The sequence below is a fragment of the Eutrema salsugineum genome, unplaced genomic scaffold (assembly GCF_000478725.1).
Source record: "Eutrema salsugineum unplaced genomic scaffold, Eutsalg1_0 scaffold_2, whole genome shotgun sequence".
Classification (NCBI taxonomy): domain Eukaryota; kingdom Viridiplantae; phylum Streptophyta; class Magnoliopsida; order Brassicales; family Brassicaceae; genus Eutrema; species Eutrema salsugineum.
In genome coordinates, this window is record NW_006256829.1 from 6,561,864 (window position 1) to 6,579,601 (window position 17,738).

The 17,738-nt window shown below is 37.6% G+C and overlaps 5 protein-coding genes across 9 annotated transcripts; 3 read left to right on the forward strand and 2 right to left on the reverse strand.

Annotated features, from left to right (window-relative positions):
• Nucleotides 1–595: 595 nt before the first annotated feature.
• Nucleotides 596–1,979, forward strand: LOC18018933 (basic 7S globulin). The gene has a single exon (XM_006400406.2). It carries the CDS (start codon nt 707–709, stop codon nt 1,871–1,873), a length of 1,167 nt encoding a protein of 388 aa, XP_006400469.1. The 5' UTR covers nt 596–706; the 3' UTR covers nt 1,874–1,979.
• Nucleotides 1,980–2,119: 140 nt separating this feature from the next.
• LOC18018934 (glycosylphosphatidylinositol anchor attachment 1 protein) lies at nt 2,120–5,420 on the reverse strand. 5 transcript variants are annotated; one of them, XM_024156308.1, is made up of 6 exons: nt 5,033–5,420; nt 4,848–4,939; nt 4,576–4,671; nt 3,587–4,389; nt 3,332–3,465; nt 2,120–3,152 (listed from the first exon to the last, which is right to left on the reverse strand). In XM_024156308.1, the coding sequence occupies exons 1-6, from the start codon at nt 5,152–5,154 to the stop codon at nt 2,309–2,311; spliced, it is 2,091 nt and encodes a 696-aa protein (XP_024012076.1). In that variant the 5' UTR covers nt 5,155–5,420; the 3' UTR covers nt 2,120–2,308. The 5 variants fall into 5 exon arrangements, with proteins under 5 accessions (XP_024012076.1, XP_006400470.1, XP_024012077.1 ...); XM_006400407.2 differs by having other exon boundaries at nt 3,587–4,394; nt 4,572–4,671; XM_024156309.1 differs by lacking the exon at nt 5,033–5,420 and having other exon boundaries at nt 3,587–4,394.
• Nucleotides 5,421–9,987: 4,567 nt separating this feature from the next.
• LOC18018935 (stem-specific protein TSJT1) lies at nt 9,988–13,155 on the forward strand. Its single transcript, XM_006400408.2, has 5 exons — nt 9,988–10,437; nt 12,064–12,304; nt 12,401–12,521; nt 12,620–12,729; nt 12,810–13,155. The coding sequence occupies exons 1-5, from the start codon at nt 10,235–10,237 to the stop codon at nt 12,837–12,839; spliced, it is 705 nt and encodes a 234-aa protein (XP_006400471.1). The 5' UTR covers nt 9,988–10,234; the 3' UTR covers nt 12,840–13,155.
• Nucleotides 13,141–15,545, reverse strand: LOC18018936 (ATP-dependent (S)-NAD(P)H-hydrate dehydratase). Its single transcript, XM_006400410.2, has 11 exons — nt 15,253–15,545; nt 15,008–15,084; nt 14,788–14,897; nt 14,574–14,697; nt 14,421–14,483; nt 14,159–14,322; nt 13,966–14,027; nt 13,826–13,892; nt 13,676–13,726; nt 13,454–13,585; nt 13,141–13,364 (listed from the first exon to the last, which is right to left on the reverse strand). The coding sequence occupies exons 1-11, from the start codon at nt 15,488–15,490 to the stop codon at nt 13,316–13,318; spliced, it is 1,137 nt and encodes a 378-aa protein (XP_006400473.1). The 5' UTR covers nt 15,491–15,545; the 3' UTR covers nt 13,141–13,315.
• A 75-nt stretch (nt 15,546–15,620) lies between these two features.
• On the forward strand, nt 15,621–16,833 carry LOC18018543. The gene is made up of 2 exons (XM_006400411.2): nt 15,621–15,828; nt 16,591–16,833. Exons 1-2 carry the CDS (start codon nt 15,663–15,665, stop codon nt 16,653–16,655), a joined length of 231 nt encoding a protein of 76 aa, XP_006400474.1. The 5' UTR covers nt 15,621–15,662; the 3' UTR covers nt 16,656–16,833.
• Nucleotides 16,834–17,738: the final 905 nt, after the last annotated feature.

Genomic DNA, 17,738 nt, shown 5'->3' on the forward strand with positions numbered 1-17,738 from the left:
GTGAGCAAGAGGGAAGTTTACTCATCCACCATCGAATAACATATAATATGTTGCTAATCTCTGTGCTTTCTGTTAATTAGATTTGACCAATTCAAGATTATCATCTCCCTGCCAAGTGTCGATGAATGATGGACGATACACAATTTGCATCCCAATTATTGGGTCATATCGCCATTTATATTTAACATGATGCCCAGTCAGTTATAAATGAGCCCAATCTCTGTATTCATAAAACCCACATTTTCTTTCCTGTTATGCATATGATTTATGTACACTTAAAAATAACGAATTGCCACGTGAAAAAAATAACTAAAGAATCAACAACCCCAACTAGCGTAGTTGGGCATAAACTATAGACCATTACGGATATTCCCAAAAGAGAAGAAAATATGAATTATAAAATTCCCTCGCACGTGCCAAAATCCCTTAAGCGTCTCCTTTTTCTTTAGTAAATGGATAAACATTGACCCAATAAAAAACAAAAAAGAAAAAGTCCCCACAAAAAATTCGCAAAACGACACGCAGTCTACTCAGCAATTACCTTAAAACTAACCAATCCTTATCGATTCACATTCACTACTCTAAAGTCTAAACCAGCGTCGGCCCACCGCGTCTCTCAACTTATCCAAAACCAGAAGAACCTAAAATTCCTTTAAAACCGTCCAGATCCATTTCCTCCCCCAATCAGTCACACTTCCAAGTTCCAATGGCTTCTTCTTCTTATCTGAATCTCTTCGTCTTCTCCTTCCTCTCCGTTCTATTCATTTCCGAATCTCAGATCTCTCATTCGCTTAACGGAGTCGTTTTCCCCGTCATTCGAGACATACCAACCGGTCAATACGTCGCACAAATTCGTCTCGGAGACTCGTCGGAGCCCGTCAAGCTCGTATTGGATCTCTCCGGTCCCCTTCTATGGTTCGATTGTTCATCTGGACATATTTCCTCGTCTCGGAGTCTGATCTCCGGGAGCTCTAGCGGCTGCTTCAAGGCCAAGGTTGGCAATGACCGAGTATCATCGCGTGGAGACCATCCCGCCGATTGCGATTTGCTTGTGAAAAACGACGTCGTCGAGATTGCGGCAAGGGGAGAGCTCGCCAGAGACGTCGTGTCATTTGGATCTGTTTCTTCTCCGGGAACCGTTGATCTGCTGTTCGCTTGTGCTCCTCCGTGGCTGTTACGTGGGCTCGCTAGTGGGGCTCAAGGAGTAATGGGCCTTGGAAGGGCCCAGATCTCTCTCCCCTCACAACTCGCCGCGGAAACCAAGGAACGGCGTCGTTTAACGATTCACCTGTCGCCGTCGGACGGCGTCGTGTCAACGAGATCGGTGGAGGAGGTTTTCGGTTCGAGCGTGTCTAAATCGCTGATCTACACGCCTGTGTTAACCGGCTCGAGTGGCAATTACGTTATTAACGTGAGATCAATCAGAGTCAACGGGAAAAAGCTCTCCGTGGACGGTGGTCCGTTAGCGGCGGTACTAAGCACGGTGGTCCTTTACACGATGCTTGAGAGCTCGATCTACGCGGTGTTCGCGGAAGCTTTCACCAAAGCCGCCACTAACGCTACACTGGTGGCTCCCGTAGCACCGTTCGGGCTCTGTTTCACGAGTGAAGTAGATTTCCCGGCGGTGGATCTAACGTTGCAGAGCGAGATGGTGAGGTGGAGGATTCAGGGGAGGAATTTAATGGTGGATGTTGGTAGTGGCGTCCGATGCTTGGGAATTGTAGACGGCGGTCCAAATCGGGTCAGCCCGATTACAATGGGTGGGCTACAATTAGAAGGTTTTGTATTGGATTTCGATTTGGGTAATTCCATGATGGGGTTTGGGCAGAGAACACCCTCTGTCTTAGTTTCATTGCAACCAGAAGCTTTATAGTAAACTATCATATGTAATTAACTCGTAGATATTCTCAATTTTGCTCTCTTTGTCTGTATGAATCATGTACTAATGACATCAATGGATACTTTATATAAGCAACTAACGCTAATAGCTTCAGCTTCAGAGCATAGCTTCAAAACATGGTATCTTTTTTCTTTCAACAGAACAACAAATTTACAAAACATGATTGTTGGATGAAGTAAATAGTGTATTGTGTTTTTTTTTGAAAAATAGTTCATGATGTTTAAAAACCAAAAAGCCAATGCTTAACACTGCATTCATTCATGACCTCAGTTTTCTAAAGATACATCAGACTTCTTAACTAATTAGCAAGTGACAAATACAAAACATAACAAAATCTTAGAGTGTAGGTAACTTTCGCCGAAGTAAAGGGGAAAACTGAATCTTGGACATGGATACGCAAAAGAAGATTTAACAAGGATGAAACAATATGCAGAGGCAAAGGAGCCAGCAAGGAAGATGAACCATACCTATGTATAGATATGTCGCGCTCTTCCATGCCCACAGCGACTCTAACCATGTCCAAAACTCTCCTCCAAGGCTCAACCCCACGAGCCCTTCTCCTATCAATCCCTTAGAGATTGCGAAAAACATGACTGGGAACCCGATGGTCACCAATATCATGCTGCACAACGCACACAAAAGGCTCTTCACGCGTCTGGATCTTAAATCGGGTTTTATAGGACGAACCATTAGACACATTGGCACTAGTAGCAACGCTCCAATCTCTGCCGTGGCGAAATTGATTATGGACATGAGGCATAGACCGATGAAAGCAGCTGAGATAGTTATTGATTTCAAGACCGCCCAGTTGGTTCCATGGAGCCGAGAGGAGAACGGAGAGCAGCCCGGGATTGTGACAAATGTTATAAGGAGAAGAGACGAAGATGTAGAAGCCCACATGATGGAGCGGTTTGTTGGAGAATGTTGGCCCGGTATTTGACAGATGAAATAAGGAAGCAGCGTGACGATGAAACCTAACAAGTGCAAAGCAAACACCTGTTTGGCAGCGTCTAGCCATTTCCATGACTTGAGGTTTTTGGCGGGATTATGAGTGGATTTGGTAAGAGCGTTACAGCCATCAATGTATAAAGAGGCTGCGACCATCGGAAGAGGGGCTACAAGAAGGGCAAAGGCGATCATGTAGACTCCTACAGAGATAAATTTGCTTGGGGAAGTTAGAAGGTACAGGAAAAACGATTGATGGAACTTCTCAAGGAGGTTGTTCACTGATCTTATAGTTCCTTCAAGTAACCTGCGTTTAAAAAGAGCAAGCACAAAGCTATCATCTAACACTCATACAGAGTTTACAATGCTTAAATTATACTGCATCAATGATTTATTGTAGTTCTTTTAACATTACAAAATTCACATAAACTAGCAGAGGTAGGTATACGGGATAAAAAGAAGGAAAATATAAAGAAGAAAACTCACTGGGCACCTCGCAGAAAGAAATCGTGTTGCCTTGCCTTACTGTCAGGATGGAATCTAGGTGAAACTTTCAAAGTGATTGCATCAACTTGATAATCGCGGAAAGCTCCATGAGGGCCAGTTGGGATACCAAGGGCCTGATGAGAAAAAGAAAAAATGAAACATTTGTCAGCCTTCAAGATTTAACCTTGTTACAATGTATCAGTGTGACTGCAACCAGAAGAGTTTAATTAGGACAGAAAAAACTATACACTTCACCTGGGAATAGAGTGAGCTTGCAAGGGTAGCACTGCCTTCAAGATAATCTGCCGCTGGGATACCGAAATTCCAGTCGGGATTTAATGTATGAGCCACTTTTCCAACAGCTTCAAATCTTTCCCCAACAATCTTTAGCCAACTAGAGGAAAGTAAAGAAACAACCTTCTCCACTTTAACATAAAAACCCTGCCTGTGCACCGCTAAGTAATTTACAACATTGATGAGGTCGAGATTTGGCATCTGCCCATTAGATGCCTCCGCATAGATACTTAGTGTGTCCTCGAACCTTTCACTTCTACCATCAACCTTCACAACCAAAGCAGCAGCCATTGTTCCAGCCCGTCTAAAGCTGTCAGGTATATTAAGCTCGTCACACTTCGACAAATCTGAGACTTGAAATGAAGGTGTGTGGTATTCATTTAACCATGCAGCAACAGGTCTATAGTCTCCATAACGAGAATCAGCAACAAGCCATATTATGTCTTTGGAAAGCCAGGTAACTCTAGCGAGCAAGGAGAATAGAGAGCTGGCAATGCCTAAAGACAAAGCCTCATGATCACCACCATTTATAGAATCAAAGGGAGTGACCAGCACAATAGACTCTTTTCCATCACCACGAGGGGCTCTTATAATCCCAGCAACATTGACCCCATAAGAAGCACAGCTGACATTTTCCAGCAATGTATATGAAGCAGGACCAGAGAAGAAGTGCAGGGGGTGAAATTGATTCCCTTCAGGATGGAACTTTTGATAAGAAACTTCAGCACCCATTTCTGACATGTATTTTCCAATGAGCCTCTGGACTTCACTAGGGGAAAAAAATCACACAAATGGAGAATCATTAAGTTACTTGGTCTATGGAAGATGCATGAGAATGTCAACTGGTAAATCTTGAAAATAAAATGTACTTGCAGAAAAGAAACGGAGTCTGCACGGTTGGGACTTCGTAACTTGAAGAAAGAATTATAATGGAGAAAAGACATACACACCCTGGCCTTCATGATTCAGCCTAAAATTCTTGATGTCCTTCACCAGTTTGCTTCCATCAGAAACATCCCGATGAGAGAGCATCGACCTTGCAGATCCTGAAGAATAGAGTCAAAAAAGAAAATGTAAACCACCTAATAACATAGCATTCGAAGTTGGCAAGCCATAGACTCACATGATTCAACATCAACACTCATAATCCAAAGAATGTAAGTTAACAACGAGACTTGAATCGAAATGTGAACTTTCATCGCATTCTTAGGTACGCAAAAACCTGGCATTAGAGCATTCTCGGAGATGTAAGTGTTCTTTGCAAGTAGCGGTAAAAGCAGCAGCGCCATAACCCCAGCGACAGAGAAAACCACACTGGAACACGATCAGAGCATCAGTGAACCAACAGGGAAAGAGTCAAAACATAGAAAAAAAAGGAAGAAGAGAAATGATGGCGTAAAGACTCACCTGAACACGGGACTGTGACTGATGAGAAAAATTCCCAGCTGAACAATCGGTCTCGGTTTGATTTTAGGAGATCCATCATCGGTTTTCGCCTCCTCCTTTTCCTCCCGTTTCTCCGTCGCCATGATCCACAGATCCCCGATCAATTCCACGTAGAGGTGACCGATTATCGCGTGGCTTTTGGGGATTGATTGTAGACGGCGGGTCGAAACGGGTTAGCCCGAATATGATGTGTGGGCTATAAAGTTAGAAAGAAGCCCTTTGTATTTTATTTTGATTTGGGTAGTTCAACGACGGGCTTGAACAATTAATTCACATAATGACGGTCCAGTACTCTCTCTACTTTTCATGCCAAAATATTTTTTTGAGGTTTTTTTTTTTTTTTTTTTTTGCTATTAAGATTTCGCAACAGATATATACAGTATGTTTCACTGTGGAAAATAAATAAATAAATAAAAATTAAATTCTAATATCGTACGAGTAAAGATAAACAAATAAATCGATTGGTAAATGATATATAGAATCAACTGACAAAATTAGACGTTTCTCAATACTATTATCATGATCACTTTGGATCTAGTAACTCTAGCTAGCTAGTTTTTTTTTTTGGAACCTAGTAACTCTAGCTAGTTAATATGATAATTTATAAGCACAATGACATATTCTTCTTTCTCTAAACTAGCAAATGAATGGAAGAAAAAGTTGGATACAGAGAATAGTGGGCTGGACTCGTTTATGATCGCATCAAATAAAATAAAAGATACAAAACCCCAAGAACATTTTGAAAAGTTGTGATATTATCCAAAACGGAAAAGGAAGAGGAATAATTACAATATCAGCATACGAAGTCTTTTGTGGGATCAGGGATGTGATTGGCAGTACTAATGTGATTGAGATGTGTGACCATTTTGCCTACATATCATTCTATCAAAGATGAACGATGGTCCAATAATAATTGTTAGTTTAAATGATACGGAAGCTTTTAGAACACCCTCAATGGTGAATTCTTTATGGGTTCATCTCTAATTTTTTATTTATTTAATTTTGAAGAATGAAAAATTTAGAACTCATCAAATTTTCTTCTTCAATAGTGATTCTCTCCAGAGGTTCACTATTTCGGGGGAAGAGAAAGATTGTTGCAGAAAAAAAAAAATTTACCAATAGAAAACTGCACGTCGTTGATGAACCCCATCAAAATTGGGTTCTAAAAATTCTTCCCTAAAAACTAGTTCATCAAGAAAATGAGTTTTTTGATTTTTTTTAAATCCAAATAATGGATGAACCCAGCCTATAAACCCTTCATGATACACCATTGGAGGTGCTTAGATCTACATGTCCACACCATATTGCTTTAAAATTTTTAAGAGTCACCCAATCTTCAAAAAAAAAAAAAAAAAATCTTAGCAACAAAAATCCTTCGTAGTGAAATATTATTTTTTCCTTCTGTATATTGATCGTGTGACTCTTACACAAATTCTCGTAAATGACCACTTTTATGCATTGTTCCCTCAAATTACTATAATAATATAAAAACGAAGAAGAAAAAGAAGAAGAGTACACCATTATTTTAGAATTCCAAAAAATACTTTATATGTCAAATTTATACAACTTAATAAGATCATCCCAAGCGGGGGGGGGGGGGGGGTTTGTGTGTGTGTTAAAGGGCCGTCATTCCATGCGGGTTTGATGTTTATGTACTACGATCTGATTAGTTAATACTTGGTATTACCCCCAAACATCCTGATGTCATTTCTTTGTGACAAGAGTAATATCCTGATGTCATGAGAAATAATATTTGTCAAAATTTGATCTAAACATATATTTTCATATCCATTTTTCACTTGTATTCACTTTTATTATTTAAACGCTAAAAGAATTTTTTATTGTTAGTACAATTATACCTTAAAATAAGTTCAGTAATATTCTAAGCAAGATAGTTGTTTATATTATACGCTCTTAACTTCTTATATATATATATATATATATATATGAATATATAAGCATGTTGTTTGCATAAGATTTTTTTGAGAAAAACTAGTAATATCGTGTTTCTTAAAGTAAACAAAAGATCGTAACTTAAAATTGTAGCATAGACACAGATATTAGCATTTGACACAATTTACCCTACCTAAATCATACGAGTTTCCTGAATAGAGATTAACATGGACAAATCATTTTCATGGAACATATTTCAGAAGTTTCTGATATAGCTAAAAAGATAAAATAATCTCACATATGACTTAATAACAGTTTTCATTTTGGATTTTCGTACTTAGGATCAAAAAGGGTCATGTTCTTATGCAATTATTGTTTTGTTTTGAAATAATTTCTGGAAAATTTGTAAAGATAAATAAAAACAATATCAACGTCGTTTTCAGCTTTAGTAGTTCCCACTCCCAGGCCCATGGTTGCCATTTGCCAATGCCATTGCTCAAGTATCTCTTTCTATTTTCTGTAATTGTTTTTGTGAGTTGATAAGAAAATAATACAACTTGTGGCTTTTAAAAAATTCCACAATAAAAATTTAATAATGATTTATGTTTTAAAACAATAAAATAAAATGGAACGTCAGTCTTTATTTCTCAGTCACTTTATACAATCAATATTTTTCTTGATTTTAGTTAATATTATTTTGATAGTTTATGTTGAATCTGATAGAAAAGTCAAAAAAAAATATATATATATATATATACACAGAAACATGATGATAATTAAATCATCCATATTCGTGGACATTAGACAATATCTAATACAATAGTCGTCCACTCAAAATGTCAAATAGTGCAGCTCTAATATCAAGAGCAGCATCCTAAACAACATTTGTTGGAGGCTTTTAGATTAGTCCGGTTCGTCGGGTTCTAGTCAATATGGTTTTTGGTAAAGTTGTTTCAATGAAAAACTAGTGCATATAAATTGGCCTGATTAAGCCGTGTTGTTATAGAGATCAGTGCCGCCAAATCTATGAAAACAAAACACATTTGACCAATTTGGATCGCCCGATCAAACTGGTCTTACACGCGCTGGATGAAATTTCAATCAGCCAGTTTGATCCCAAAGTTTTTTTTTTTTTGTAAAATCCGGCTTCGTCAATTTTTGGTAGTGAGTGTGAATTTGTAAAAGGGTGATTAAAGCCTGAATTAGGGATACCTCCTACGAAGAATAAGTTTAAAATGACGACTCCAAAACGATTTATTCAAGATTTCTTCGGTCCACATTGTGGTCTCTGATATTTGGCACGACATATTTACTTTAAATCTTATCTCATACATATCTCGGTTGTTGTCACCAAACCTTTTATATTGTTTTATGGGTTTTCCCAAAACCCATTTTGTGTGTGTCATTTTCTCAACCAATAGTCAAAAATCTTCAGCAACTCACCCATCTTTGTGTTCAATCGAAGGCTTAATTTCTTTCTTGGAGTTCAATTATTATTTAGGTCACGTAGAACTGTTTTTTCCAAAACTTCAAATATATCGAACGATCTTAAACCAACTTATATCTACCAATTAGAAAAAAAATTATTATCTAGGTCAATAATAATAATAATAATATTTTTTACACATTTCTAAATAAAATTTGCTGGTTCAGATGTTTCTCTGAAATAAGTCTCATACTGTTTTGTCGCCTACCAGTGTACCACGCAATTGCAGCTCATATTGTGTTTTCTCTGATAAATCTTATTTAATGTTTCAGTTTCTGAAGTTTGGTCTTCATTTTAAGTCTTAACTTTCAGCCTTCTACTATTACTTTAGTAAATAAACATTGTTTTCATTTTAAAACTCATAAGGATAAGTCGCGAAACCACGCATGAACTGATATGAAAACTGAATAAAAGTGGAAATGTGCAAGGGTAGATTACCCAAGACCGTGGGCCAGATCCAGAACAAAAACAATGGGCGTCCACTGTTCTAATATTCTTCTTCTCTTTTTCTGTCAACACATTTTTTTATTTACATTATATATATATATATATATTTTAATTTCAATAATAGTACGAATAATCGAAAATTTATATGTCCTTTGAAAAAAATCAGGTTCAAGTTGCTTTCAGAACACAAAATTTACCTCGCTCCAAAAATATAAATGATTTGGACAAACACATAAAATATTTAAAGGTCTTGAATCACACCACATTTTAAAGTTTCGTGGTTCTGGTTGGTGATTAAATAGAATCGACTTAGTAAAAAAACAGAAAAAAATATGGTGATACATCACTTGATTTAATTGACAGATTTTTCTTACCAAAAAGATTAATTATCGCCGGTTTAATTGAGTTTGTTATTTTTGTGTCAACATTAAATTTAGTCGAAATAGACAGATTCTGTCCCAGAAAAAAAATAAGTTGATGAAAAAAAGGAAACTATATGCTTTTATATATGCCTATTATCATTCACCGTTTGCATACATATTTAGTTTAATTTAAGTAGTTTTGCTGGTTTCCTTATATAAAATGTAAGAAAATATGGTGATGAAAATGGTAGAAAAAACTGTAACTTGTAAGAAATCGTCTGTGTTTATTGCTTGAAGTGGATGTTTTTTTTTTCTTTTTTTTTATGAAAAATAGATGTTAGCTTGAAAATAGAAACGAAGGTAAAGTTTCAATCAATTAGTAAAATTTAGATCATTATTACTAGGAGTTTTGCAATAATCAAAAATAGAAAATCAATAATAAAGCATGTACGATGATTTTTTTAGGCATTACGTATTTACAATGATTAAATCAAATAAGAAGAAGATTTTTTATACATGATTGGAGTAAATTTTCAGTAACTACGTACGTGTATGAAAAGGAGATGGATAAGACAAAGAAACCACAAATGGCAACATATGTCCCACAAAACTAGAATCTAACGCTCCAGAATGATTCCATCTCTTCCGTGTGGGACCTACGTATTTGTGCGTCACTGCCATACGTATTGACGTCGAGACGTTAATTTCAGTGTAAGAGTTAAAAAAATCAGAAGAATCAAGAGAAGATTCAGGAGAACCTGAAATGACGAAAATACCCACGATATCCTTCGTCATCCTCCTATTATTTAAACACCATCTCTCCCCTTTGTCTCAACCTCCATGTTCGATATATCTCTAACAGAGAAGTAACTCAAAGATCACAATTATCTAAGAAATTAGATATTTGTTTTTTGTTTTTTTTTTGTTTGGGAGTTATATTGAGGAATTACTTGTTATTAGCGGAGGAGAGAGAAAATGTTGGGAATTTTCAGCGGAGCTGTAGTATCGCCGCCGGAAGAGCTGGTGGCTGCCGGAAGCCGAACTCCGTCGCCGAAAACAACCGGAGAGGCTCTAGTGAAACGGTTCGTCGGAAAAAATCCATCCGCCGTGTGTATACAAGTCGGAGACGATGTGCAGCTTGCGTATAGCCACCACAAAGAGAATCCTCTCCGGCCGAGGTGAGTCGCCGGCGATTTACTTATTTTCGTTTTCTTCTTAAAAATCAGCTTTACTATGATTCCAAAGTTTCCACCGTCCGATCGTATCTACTATAAAAAAAAAATCAAATTAATCATTTTAAAAAGAAAACTACAGCAATTGCATGGATCAATTGGATGCTATTTTGTCCGAATTTCTTATCTAAAACTGCAGTGGATAGAGCCATAGAGGGAATTAGTGAAATTCATTTAATTAGATTAATTTCGTAGATATTTTTGTTTTATAATACTTCTACTAGATTCCGATTTACATAATATTCTCCTCCTAAGCACTCCACTAAACTTAGGGTGATGTGTTTGTGGGCTGTGGACCCAAACTATAAATAATTAAAGAGTAAAGTCCATATAAATTTTCTGAAATATATAAATTTTGAGAAATAGGCATAGACAAGGTACATCATAGGTAACTTTTATAAAATGTATCGATCCTAATTGTATGGATGATTCATATATCAAAATTAAAATTTTTAAGATTTGAGTACATATCCAAGTAAATATAGCTCATTAAAAGGATTTCTTTCAATTTGTATGGATCCAGGTGTTTTTCTTTTTGGGATCATCAGAGAATTAATCCATCAATATAATATGGATCCAGCTCATGTAATTTACACGTAATATTCATGACCTAAAACAAAATGAAAAAAATATAGATTGAAGATCCAAAAAATTTTAGATACTAAATTTTAGTTGTTGACTTTGTCGGTGACGATGGCACGAAGACACGTCTCAGAAGTTGTGTTGGATTCACAAGTCTCTCATGACTCATATCTGAATTCCTCATCATGTCACTGAGACTCCGATTGCTAACTACTGAAGAAAAAAAAATAGCACAAGAGAAATCACTTTCTTAAAACAAAAATGAAGAGGATATATATCATATTAGGAAATAAAATTGAAAATTGGACAAAATTTGGTCCAAGCTCAGACAAAAGGAGTCTGCATGCGATCATTGATGGATCATAATAATTAGATAGGATTTTATTTTTACAAAATACCAATGATTTACTACTATCCATGAACCAGTTTTCTCAATGACTAGTTTTTTTTTTTTTTTTTTTTTCGCGATACGGTAACTTCAGTAACCACAACAATAACCAATCATATCAGACACCATATGGTTAAAAAGTTATATTTGGACAAATCATCCACAAATCTCTATTCTCTAATATAGTTAAAAGTCAGGACTACAGGGGCTATATGTGTTTTTGGATATGACATAGCATGGCCAATCTACAAAGGCAGCTTTGATTGGTCCACCAAACCATATCATGATAAACCCCACAACCATTAAATGTAGATAGCCTTATGAATTATGATGCCTCACTTTCTATCTTTAGCTCTAACCCATATCAATACCAGTACATTCATAATTATATGTCTATTTAAAGATCCGATGCTGACTCATCCATCTGACTATTTTCATTTAAAACTTTCAACAAGTTCAATACTTTTTCTTCAAACGGCCTCAAAGTTTAAACCTTTATTTTGTTCTTACAGAGATCTCAATTTGAGTTAAGTTGGATGGACTTTGTCAATATACGTAGGCTTGTCTTAAGATTTTTTATTTTATTTTTGTAATTGATGCAGGTCATTTGGGGCTAAGGATGAGATATTCTGCTTGTTCCAAGGCTCGCTTGACAATCTAGGAAGCTTGAAGCAGCAATACGGGCTTGCAAAGAATGCGAACGAGGTTCTCTTGGTCATCGAGGCTTATAAGACTCTCCGTGACAGAGCTCCTTACCCGGCCAACCACGTCGTGGCTCACCTGAGTGGCGATTTCGCCTTTGTGGTCTTCGATAAATCAACCTCCACTCTGTTTGTAGCCTCTGTAAGTTCTTTTTCACGCCCTCAATAAGCCTTTTTAAAAAAAAAACTGTAAGGTAGATTGAATTTGGCGGTAAAAATCGGGTTTGATTTGCTGCAGGACCAAGCTGGTAAGGTTCCATTGTATTGGGGAATAACAGCAGATGGATGTGTGGCATTTGCTGATGATGTTGAGTTGCTGAAAGGTGCTTGTGGCAAGTCTCTTGCTTCTTTCCCTCAAGGTTGGTATTTCATATTTATGTTTTTTTCATTCCTAAGTTCAAGATTTTGAGGGCCTCATTGAAGCAATTTATAATGGCTGTGCTTGCGTGTGGCGCAGGCTGTTATTACTCGACGGCGTTAGGTGGGCTTAGGAGCTTTGAGAACCCTAAGAACAAGATCACTGCCATTCCTGCTAAAGAGGAAGAAATTTGGGGAGCCACCTTCAAGGTGAATGATTCTTCAAAAACAAATCATACTTAGTTTTGTTTTTCTCAGGCTCATAACACAAACAATGGTGGTGGGAACAGGTGGAAGGAGCAGCAGTTCTTGCAGATTGAGAATCAAGAAGTAATGATGTAGGCGAAATCAAGAAGGTGTTCTATGAGTTCTATAAGCTATCAGTGGTTGGTGATGATATGTGTAGTGTTGTATCTCTCTGTTGTCTTTTACATCTTTGTACAGCCGGTGTCTGTCTCTTCTGTTGTTTTTAGTGTCTTCGTCCTAATAAGTTATGTCTCAGAAACCCAAATATCCACCTTCTTTTGATCCTTGTATCTCTTGTTCATAACTTGTTTCTCCAGTAAATCTCGCAATTCTCAATTTGTCTACACTCACAAACATGGATATGTAAGAAGCTATAATGAGATTGGCAGAGAATGGGTCCTGAGTATTGGTTGAGTAGTAATCTTTATTTTATAATCTCAACGTTCAGGTTTTATTATTGACAAGAACAGGACTGAGGAAAAAAAGACAAAGAGGAACTGCTTTTAAAGTTTCTCACAGACAATAGGATGCAGTAGAAGGGAAGACAACTCTAGCTCATTTGTTGTGCAGATACAGATGCAGGGCAGATATCCTCCAAACTGTAAAAACGCCGAAAATATTATGACCGAGACATAAACTTTTGTGGATTCTCTGATGCAGCAATTTTAAAGAAGAAAGAAATACATACCTCTCCCCTAAACATTCGATAATGTCGCTTGTGAGAGTTGATCTCTTATGTTTTGTAAAAGCCAGAGATGCAGCTTTTCTCAGCAGGCCAGATGCAGCTATGCAACCCAAGATGGCTGGATTCTCAGAGGGACTGAAAGTTTTTAATTTCAAAATCAACGTCGAGCTATAAAATGATAGAGAAAAAAAAGGCTGTGCAGAGCAAATAAAGGAGGTATCTAACCTTTCACTATCTGATTTAAGCTGTTGCGCCCATGACAAAAACACTGCGACACTAGATGAAACCAAATCCATGTAGGTGAATATTAGTGTGCTACAAAAGTTCAGACTTTTAACCGTCGTATCCTGACCAATATAATGATGGTGAACTCACCCGCCGGAGAGAATGTCGCCTTGTCCACCGCAGCGCCTTGGCGAACCATATATGCTCACTGATTTTACTGCAAAATGAGACATGATCAAACCTGGCGTTCTCAACGTTCTCTATCAAAAGATCAAGAAAAGGTTACTCACCTGTCTCCCCGTTGCTTATAAGATCAGATTTCCCCTTTCGCAGAATCGTGACGCCACCAATCCTGAATGACACAGGCGTTTAACATTACTATCATCAGACTTTCCGCTACAGATCGCCAGATGAGCCTTCCCATGGAGATTTTCAGACTCTAATTAATTCTTTCTAGACCTGTAAACTGAACTTTGTACTTACTGTTTGGCCAAAGAACGTAGCTGATCGTCAGCATTCTGTTCATCTACTTCACAATTCAGCACTTTCTGAACCAGACGCTTATACTCATTTACATTTGGGGTTAGGACAGCAAGCGGATAACTTTTGACAAGATCAATGGAATTTGTTACAAGAAATAGCCCGTCCTGCAGAATCGCCATATGGAATAAACAAGAGATCAAACAATCAAAATGTTCGCGGAAAGAAGAAAGATCCAACCTTTACGCAATATGTCACTGCTTACCCCATCTACAACAAAAGGAACATTGAACTTCTTGGCAAGAAGCATGATTCGTCTCACACATTCCTGGAAAATACAGAGGCGTCAAGTCAACCACGAAAGCATTGAAAAATTAAATCCTGTAAAGTGATGAAGCAAGGGCAGAGAAATCTGTACCAGGAGAAATGGATCCCTTCCCAAACCAGGACCAATTACAAGGCAATCAAATCTTTCCATCCATTTATCGACTTCTCCGAGCACCTTATCCTGGACTTTTCTTTTATCTTCCTCACTGTATTGACTGCGTCCAGATAACAACATGAAGAGATTATGAAGCTAGGCTTGTAATAAAAAAACCTAATGAATGAAATCACAGAGTAGGAGTATTCACCTGATGCTGTACGATTCCTCAAGCACAGGGTGAACTATAAGCTCAGGACTATAGCTCTTTATAACAGGAGCTGCGTCTTTCGTGCAGAATACATGAGACAAATCAGCACCCTACATATTTATGGACAAAGAGTCAGTCTTCTTTGTTGTGTACAGATTAACTTAAACCAAAGATGAGTAGAAAAAAGCTGCAATGGCTAATAAAAACAAATACTACTGACGATTTTCAAAGCTGAAATGGCGGCGAAGTATGGAGCTCCTGTGTATTCACGACAGCCTCCAATCACAGCTATCTTCCCTGACACAGATCAATTATACAACACAGGAGCTAAACATGAGGAAATCCAAAAGACTCAAACTTTGAAACTCGAATTTGATTCATTGCCGATCACACAATTGAAATATTGCGTAACTGAAACAAGAAGGGGCAAAAACAAAATACGCAGAGACGAGGGAGAGTTCTCACCAGCTTGGCCTTTGTGTCGTTTGGGGTCGAGCGATGGCGTCACAGTTCTAAGGACACTCTCAGCGTCGGCCTCCGATGTGGAACTCATTGCTCTGATGAGCTTAAGGCGATGGATTTTTGAGCCACAAAGCGTTCGTACCAAGAACAGTTGCCTTCTGAGCACAGTTGAAGAAGAAGAAGAAGGTGAGTGAGAAGTTAATCGTCCCAAGCCAGAGATGACGCCATGCTTCGCCAACATCAGATTCTCGTTGAATCTAGCCGAGAAACCCACCGCTTCGGATACAGCACCGAGAGACGGATACTCTGACTGACTCGCAGGGTCTTATTATTTTATAGGAAAGAAACTCTTACAGAATCGGAGGCTTTTACTTTCTCGCACAGAGAGAGAGAGAGAGACAGAGGGGAAGAAGATGAAGCGGACGGTGATGGACAACGCGATTCGATCATCGGTGGTAGTGTTGGGATCACTGGCCTTTGGTTACTTGTCACTTGAACTTGGTTACAAGCCTTTCCTTGAAAAGGCTGAACAATACGAACGATCTCTTCAATCTCAAACTTCTCAACACCAACAACAAGGTCTTCTATATCCTCTCTTTCAATCTTTTTCAATCGCTCGATTCTTGCTTTTGCTTCTGTGTAACCAGAGATAGATTTGTGTCGGGAATGATTGGTTAATTGATGGATCGATTTACTTTAGGGGGTTTGTTTCTGGACTGTGGAAGTGAACAATGCGTCTTGAAAATCTCATGATGCGTCAGATATTTGTGAAAATCCCAATCTGGGTTTTGGTATTTCAAAATCTTTCTTTGCTCGGATTGAATATTGCAGATACATCTCATTGAAAATTTGTAGATATCTCATCTTAGTTTATTTGTAGTGTTGGCACTATTGCAAAAGAAAGTTTCGATCTTTTCTTCTCCAGTCCTAGTATCTTGCTTCAGGTTCCGATTGGTAACAAGCTGTAGTCACAGAATCTCGTAAAAATACAAGGATTATGAATAGAATGGCAGAATGAGAAGCGCATAGTGACGGAATCTCTTTGACTTCGATCACTAAACCAGCATAATTGCGAAATGGTTGAACATAAATAATGATTCTGATGATATGTGTGATTAGTCAAATCATGTAGAGTCGCCAATGATTATCACCAACCAGAACATTTTCACTCTAATGCAGTGTGCTAATACGAGAAGATGATTGACCATTTTTAGAGTTTCTCCTTCAGTTTTTTTTCCCCCCTTGGATCATTGCGTCTTAAAGGGAATCCATTGTCTGTTAGAAGCTCTAACTTAGAACTTTGAGCGTTCACAATGTTTCTCTTACTCTCTGATCTTGTAGATGAACAAGAAGAAGCGAGGTGGGACGATAACAACAATTTGGAGGGGTGGGAGGAGAAAAGCTAGATCATATCAGTGTTTTTTTTCTCTACGACTGGCCTAGGAATGTGTAAGGAAGAACCTTGTCGATGCTTGCTTCTTTATTTTCTTGATCTCAGATCAACCTTAACATCAATCTCTAACCTTAGAATCTTATCTTAGTGTAGTACAATTTGAATCTTACTTAACGCAAGGATTAACAACCATCCCATATATCGGCAACCTTAAGCAATCTCTGTTCTGTAAGAAACTGGCCCATCTCAAGCAAACCATGAACAATTGTGAACTCAAACTACAATTACAGTTTTTCTTGGTCCTCTACGAAGATATTCTTCTACGACGATTGGCGTTTGCAAATCAAAGTTGATTGGCTGAATTGTTACTGGAAACACAAGAGGAAGTAACATTGTAATGGAACTATTACGAGATCCATTCTCTCTTCTACATTTTAGCATTCGACCACATCATTATAAAAACATTAATATTAGCAATCATCATTAAGACAAAAGCTTTTTAATGATCTTGGGAACCTCCTAATAAGACGGTTAAAGGTAATTTGATCTTGGCTGGTACGCAACCTTTTCTCGATTCCCACTCTCTGACTCATTGAATCTTGTCCCTAGACAATTGACATGTGATGTGATCATGCAAATCTCCGGCATGGACGGCTTCGATTCGGAGTTTCGAGCTTCGTAAATTAATTTACTTTTCTTTAATCATTAGAAGATTCCATCTGATTTCCTAATTAACCTAAATACAGAAATCCAACAAGCCATTCAATAGGTGGCTCTAGACAAGAACTAAAACTCAGTTCAATAAAAAAAAACGCAGTGCAGATTAAAAGCTATTCTTGGTAATAAATAAACGATTGATACGGGAAAGATGCAATTAAACTTAAAATATTCTAAAATCTTCTAAAGAGAAACTTTAATTCATAGAAATAAGTTTCCAAAAAGCTAAGAAATTAAGAGAATTCAAAAAGATATAATCATTTGAAGATTCCATCTGGTTTCCATATTCAATTTATTGAGCCTACCAAAATCAAGTTTTTCATTATTCATTACATATTACACTATTGCTAAGCTTTCGAACCATCATCTTAATCACATG

Coding starts and splice junctions, on each gene's coding strand:
- LOC18018933 (XM_006400406.2), top strand. CDS start 707: ATGGCTTCTTCTTCTTATCTGAATCTCTTCGTCTTCTCCTTCCTCTCC.
- LOC18018934 (XM_006400407.2), bottom strand. CDS start 5,154: ATGGCGACGGAGAAACGGGAGGAAAAGGAGGAGGCGAAAACCGATGAT. Junction 4,672..4,847: donor CGAGAATGCTCTAATGCCAG/GTTTTTGCGTAC, acceptor TCTATTCTTCAG/GATCTGCAAGGTCGATGCTC. Junction 3,466..3,586: donor CAAGCTCACTCTATTCCCAG/GTGAAGTGTATA, acceptor TTTTCTCATCAG/GCCCTTGGTATCCCAACTGG.
- LOC18018935 (XM_006400408.2), top strand. CDS start 10,235: ATGTTGGGAATTTTCAGCGGAGCTGTAGTATCGCCGCCGGAAGAGCTG. Junction 10,438..12,063: donor GAGAATCCTCTCCGGCCGAG/GTGAGTCGCCGG, acceptor TAATTGATGCAG/GTCATTTGGGGCTAAGGATG. Junction 12,730..12,809: donor TTTGGGGAGCCACCTTCAAG/GTGAATGATTCT, acceptor TGGTGGGAACAG/GTGGAAGGAGCAGCAGTTCT.
- LOC18018936 (XM_006400410.2), bottom strand. CDS start 15,490: ATGTTGGCGAAGCATGGCGTCATCTCTGGCTTGGGACGATTAACTTCT. Junction 15,085..15,252: donor ACGACACAAAGGCCAAGCTG/GTGAGAACTCTC, acceptor GATCTGTGTCAG/GGAAGATAGCTGTGATTGGA. Junction 14,898..15,007: donor CCATTTCAGCTTTGAAAATC/GTCAGTAGTATT, acceptor ATAAATATGTAG/GGTGCTGATTTGTCTCATGT.
- LOC18018543 (XM_006400411.2), top strand. CDS start 15,663: ATGAAGCGGACGGTGATGGACAACGCGATTCGATCATCGGTGGTAGTG. Junction 15,829..16,590: donor TTCTCAACACCAACAACAAG/GTCTTCTATATC, acceptor CTGATCTTGTAG/ATGAACAAGAAGAAGCGAGG.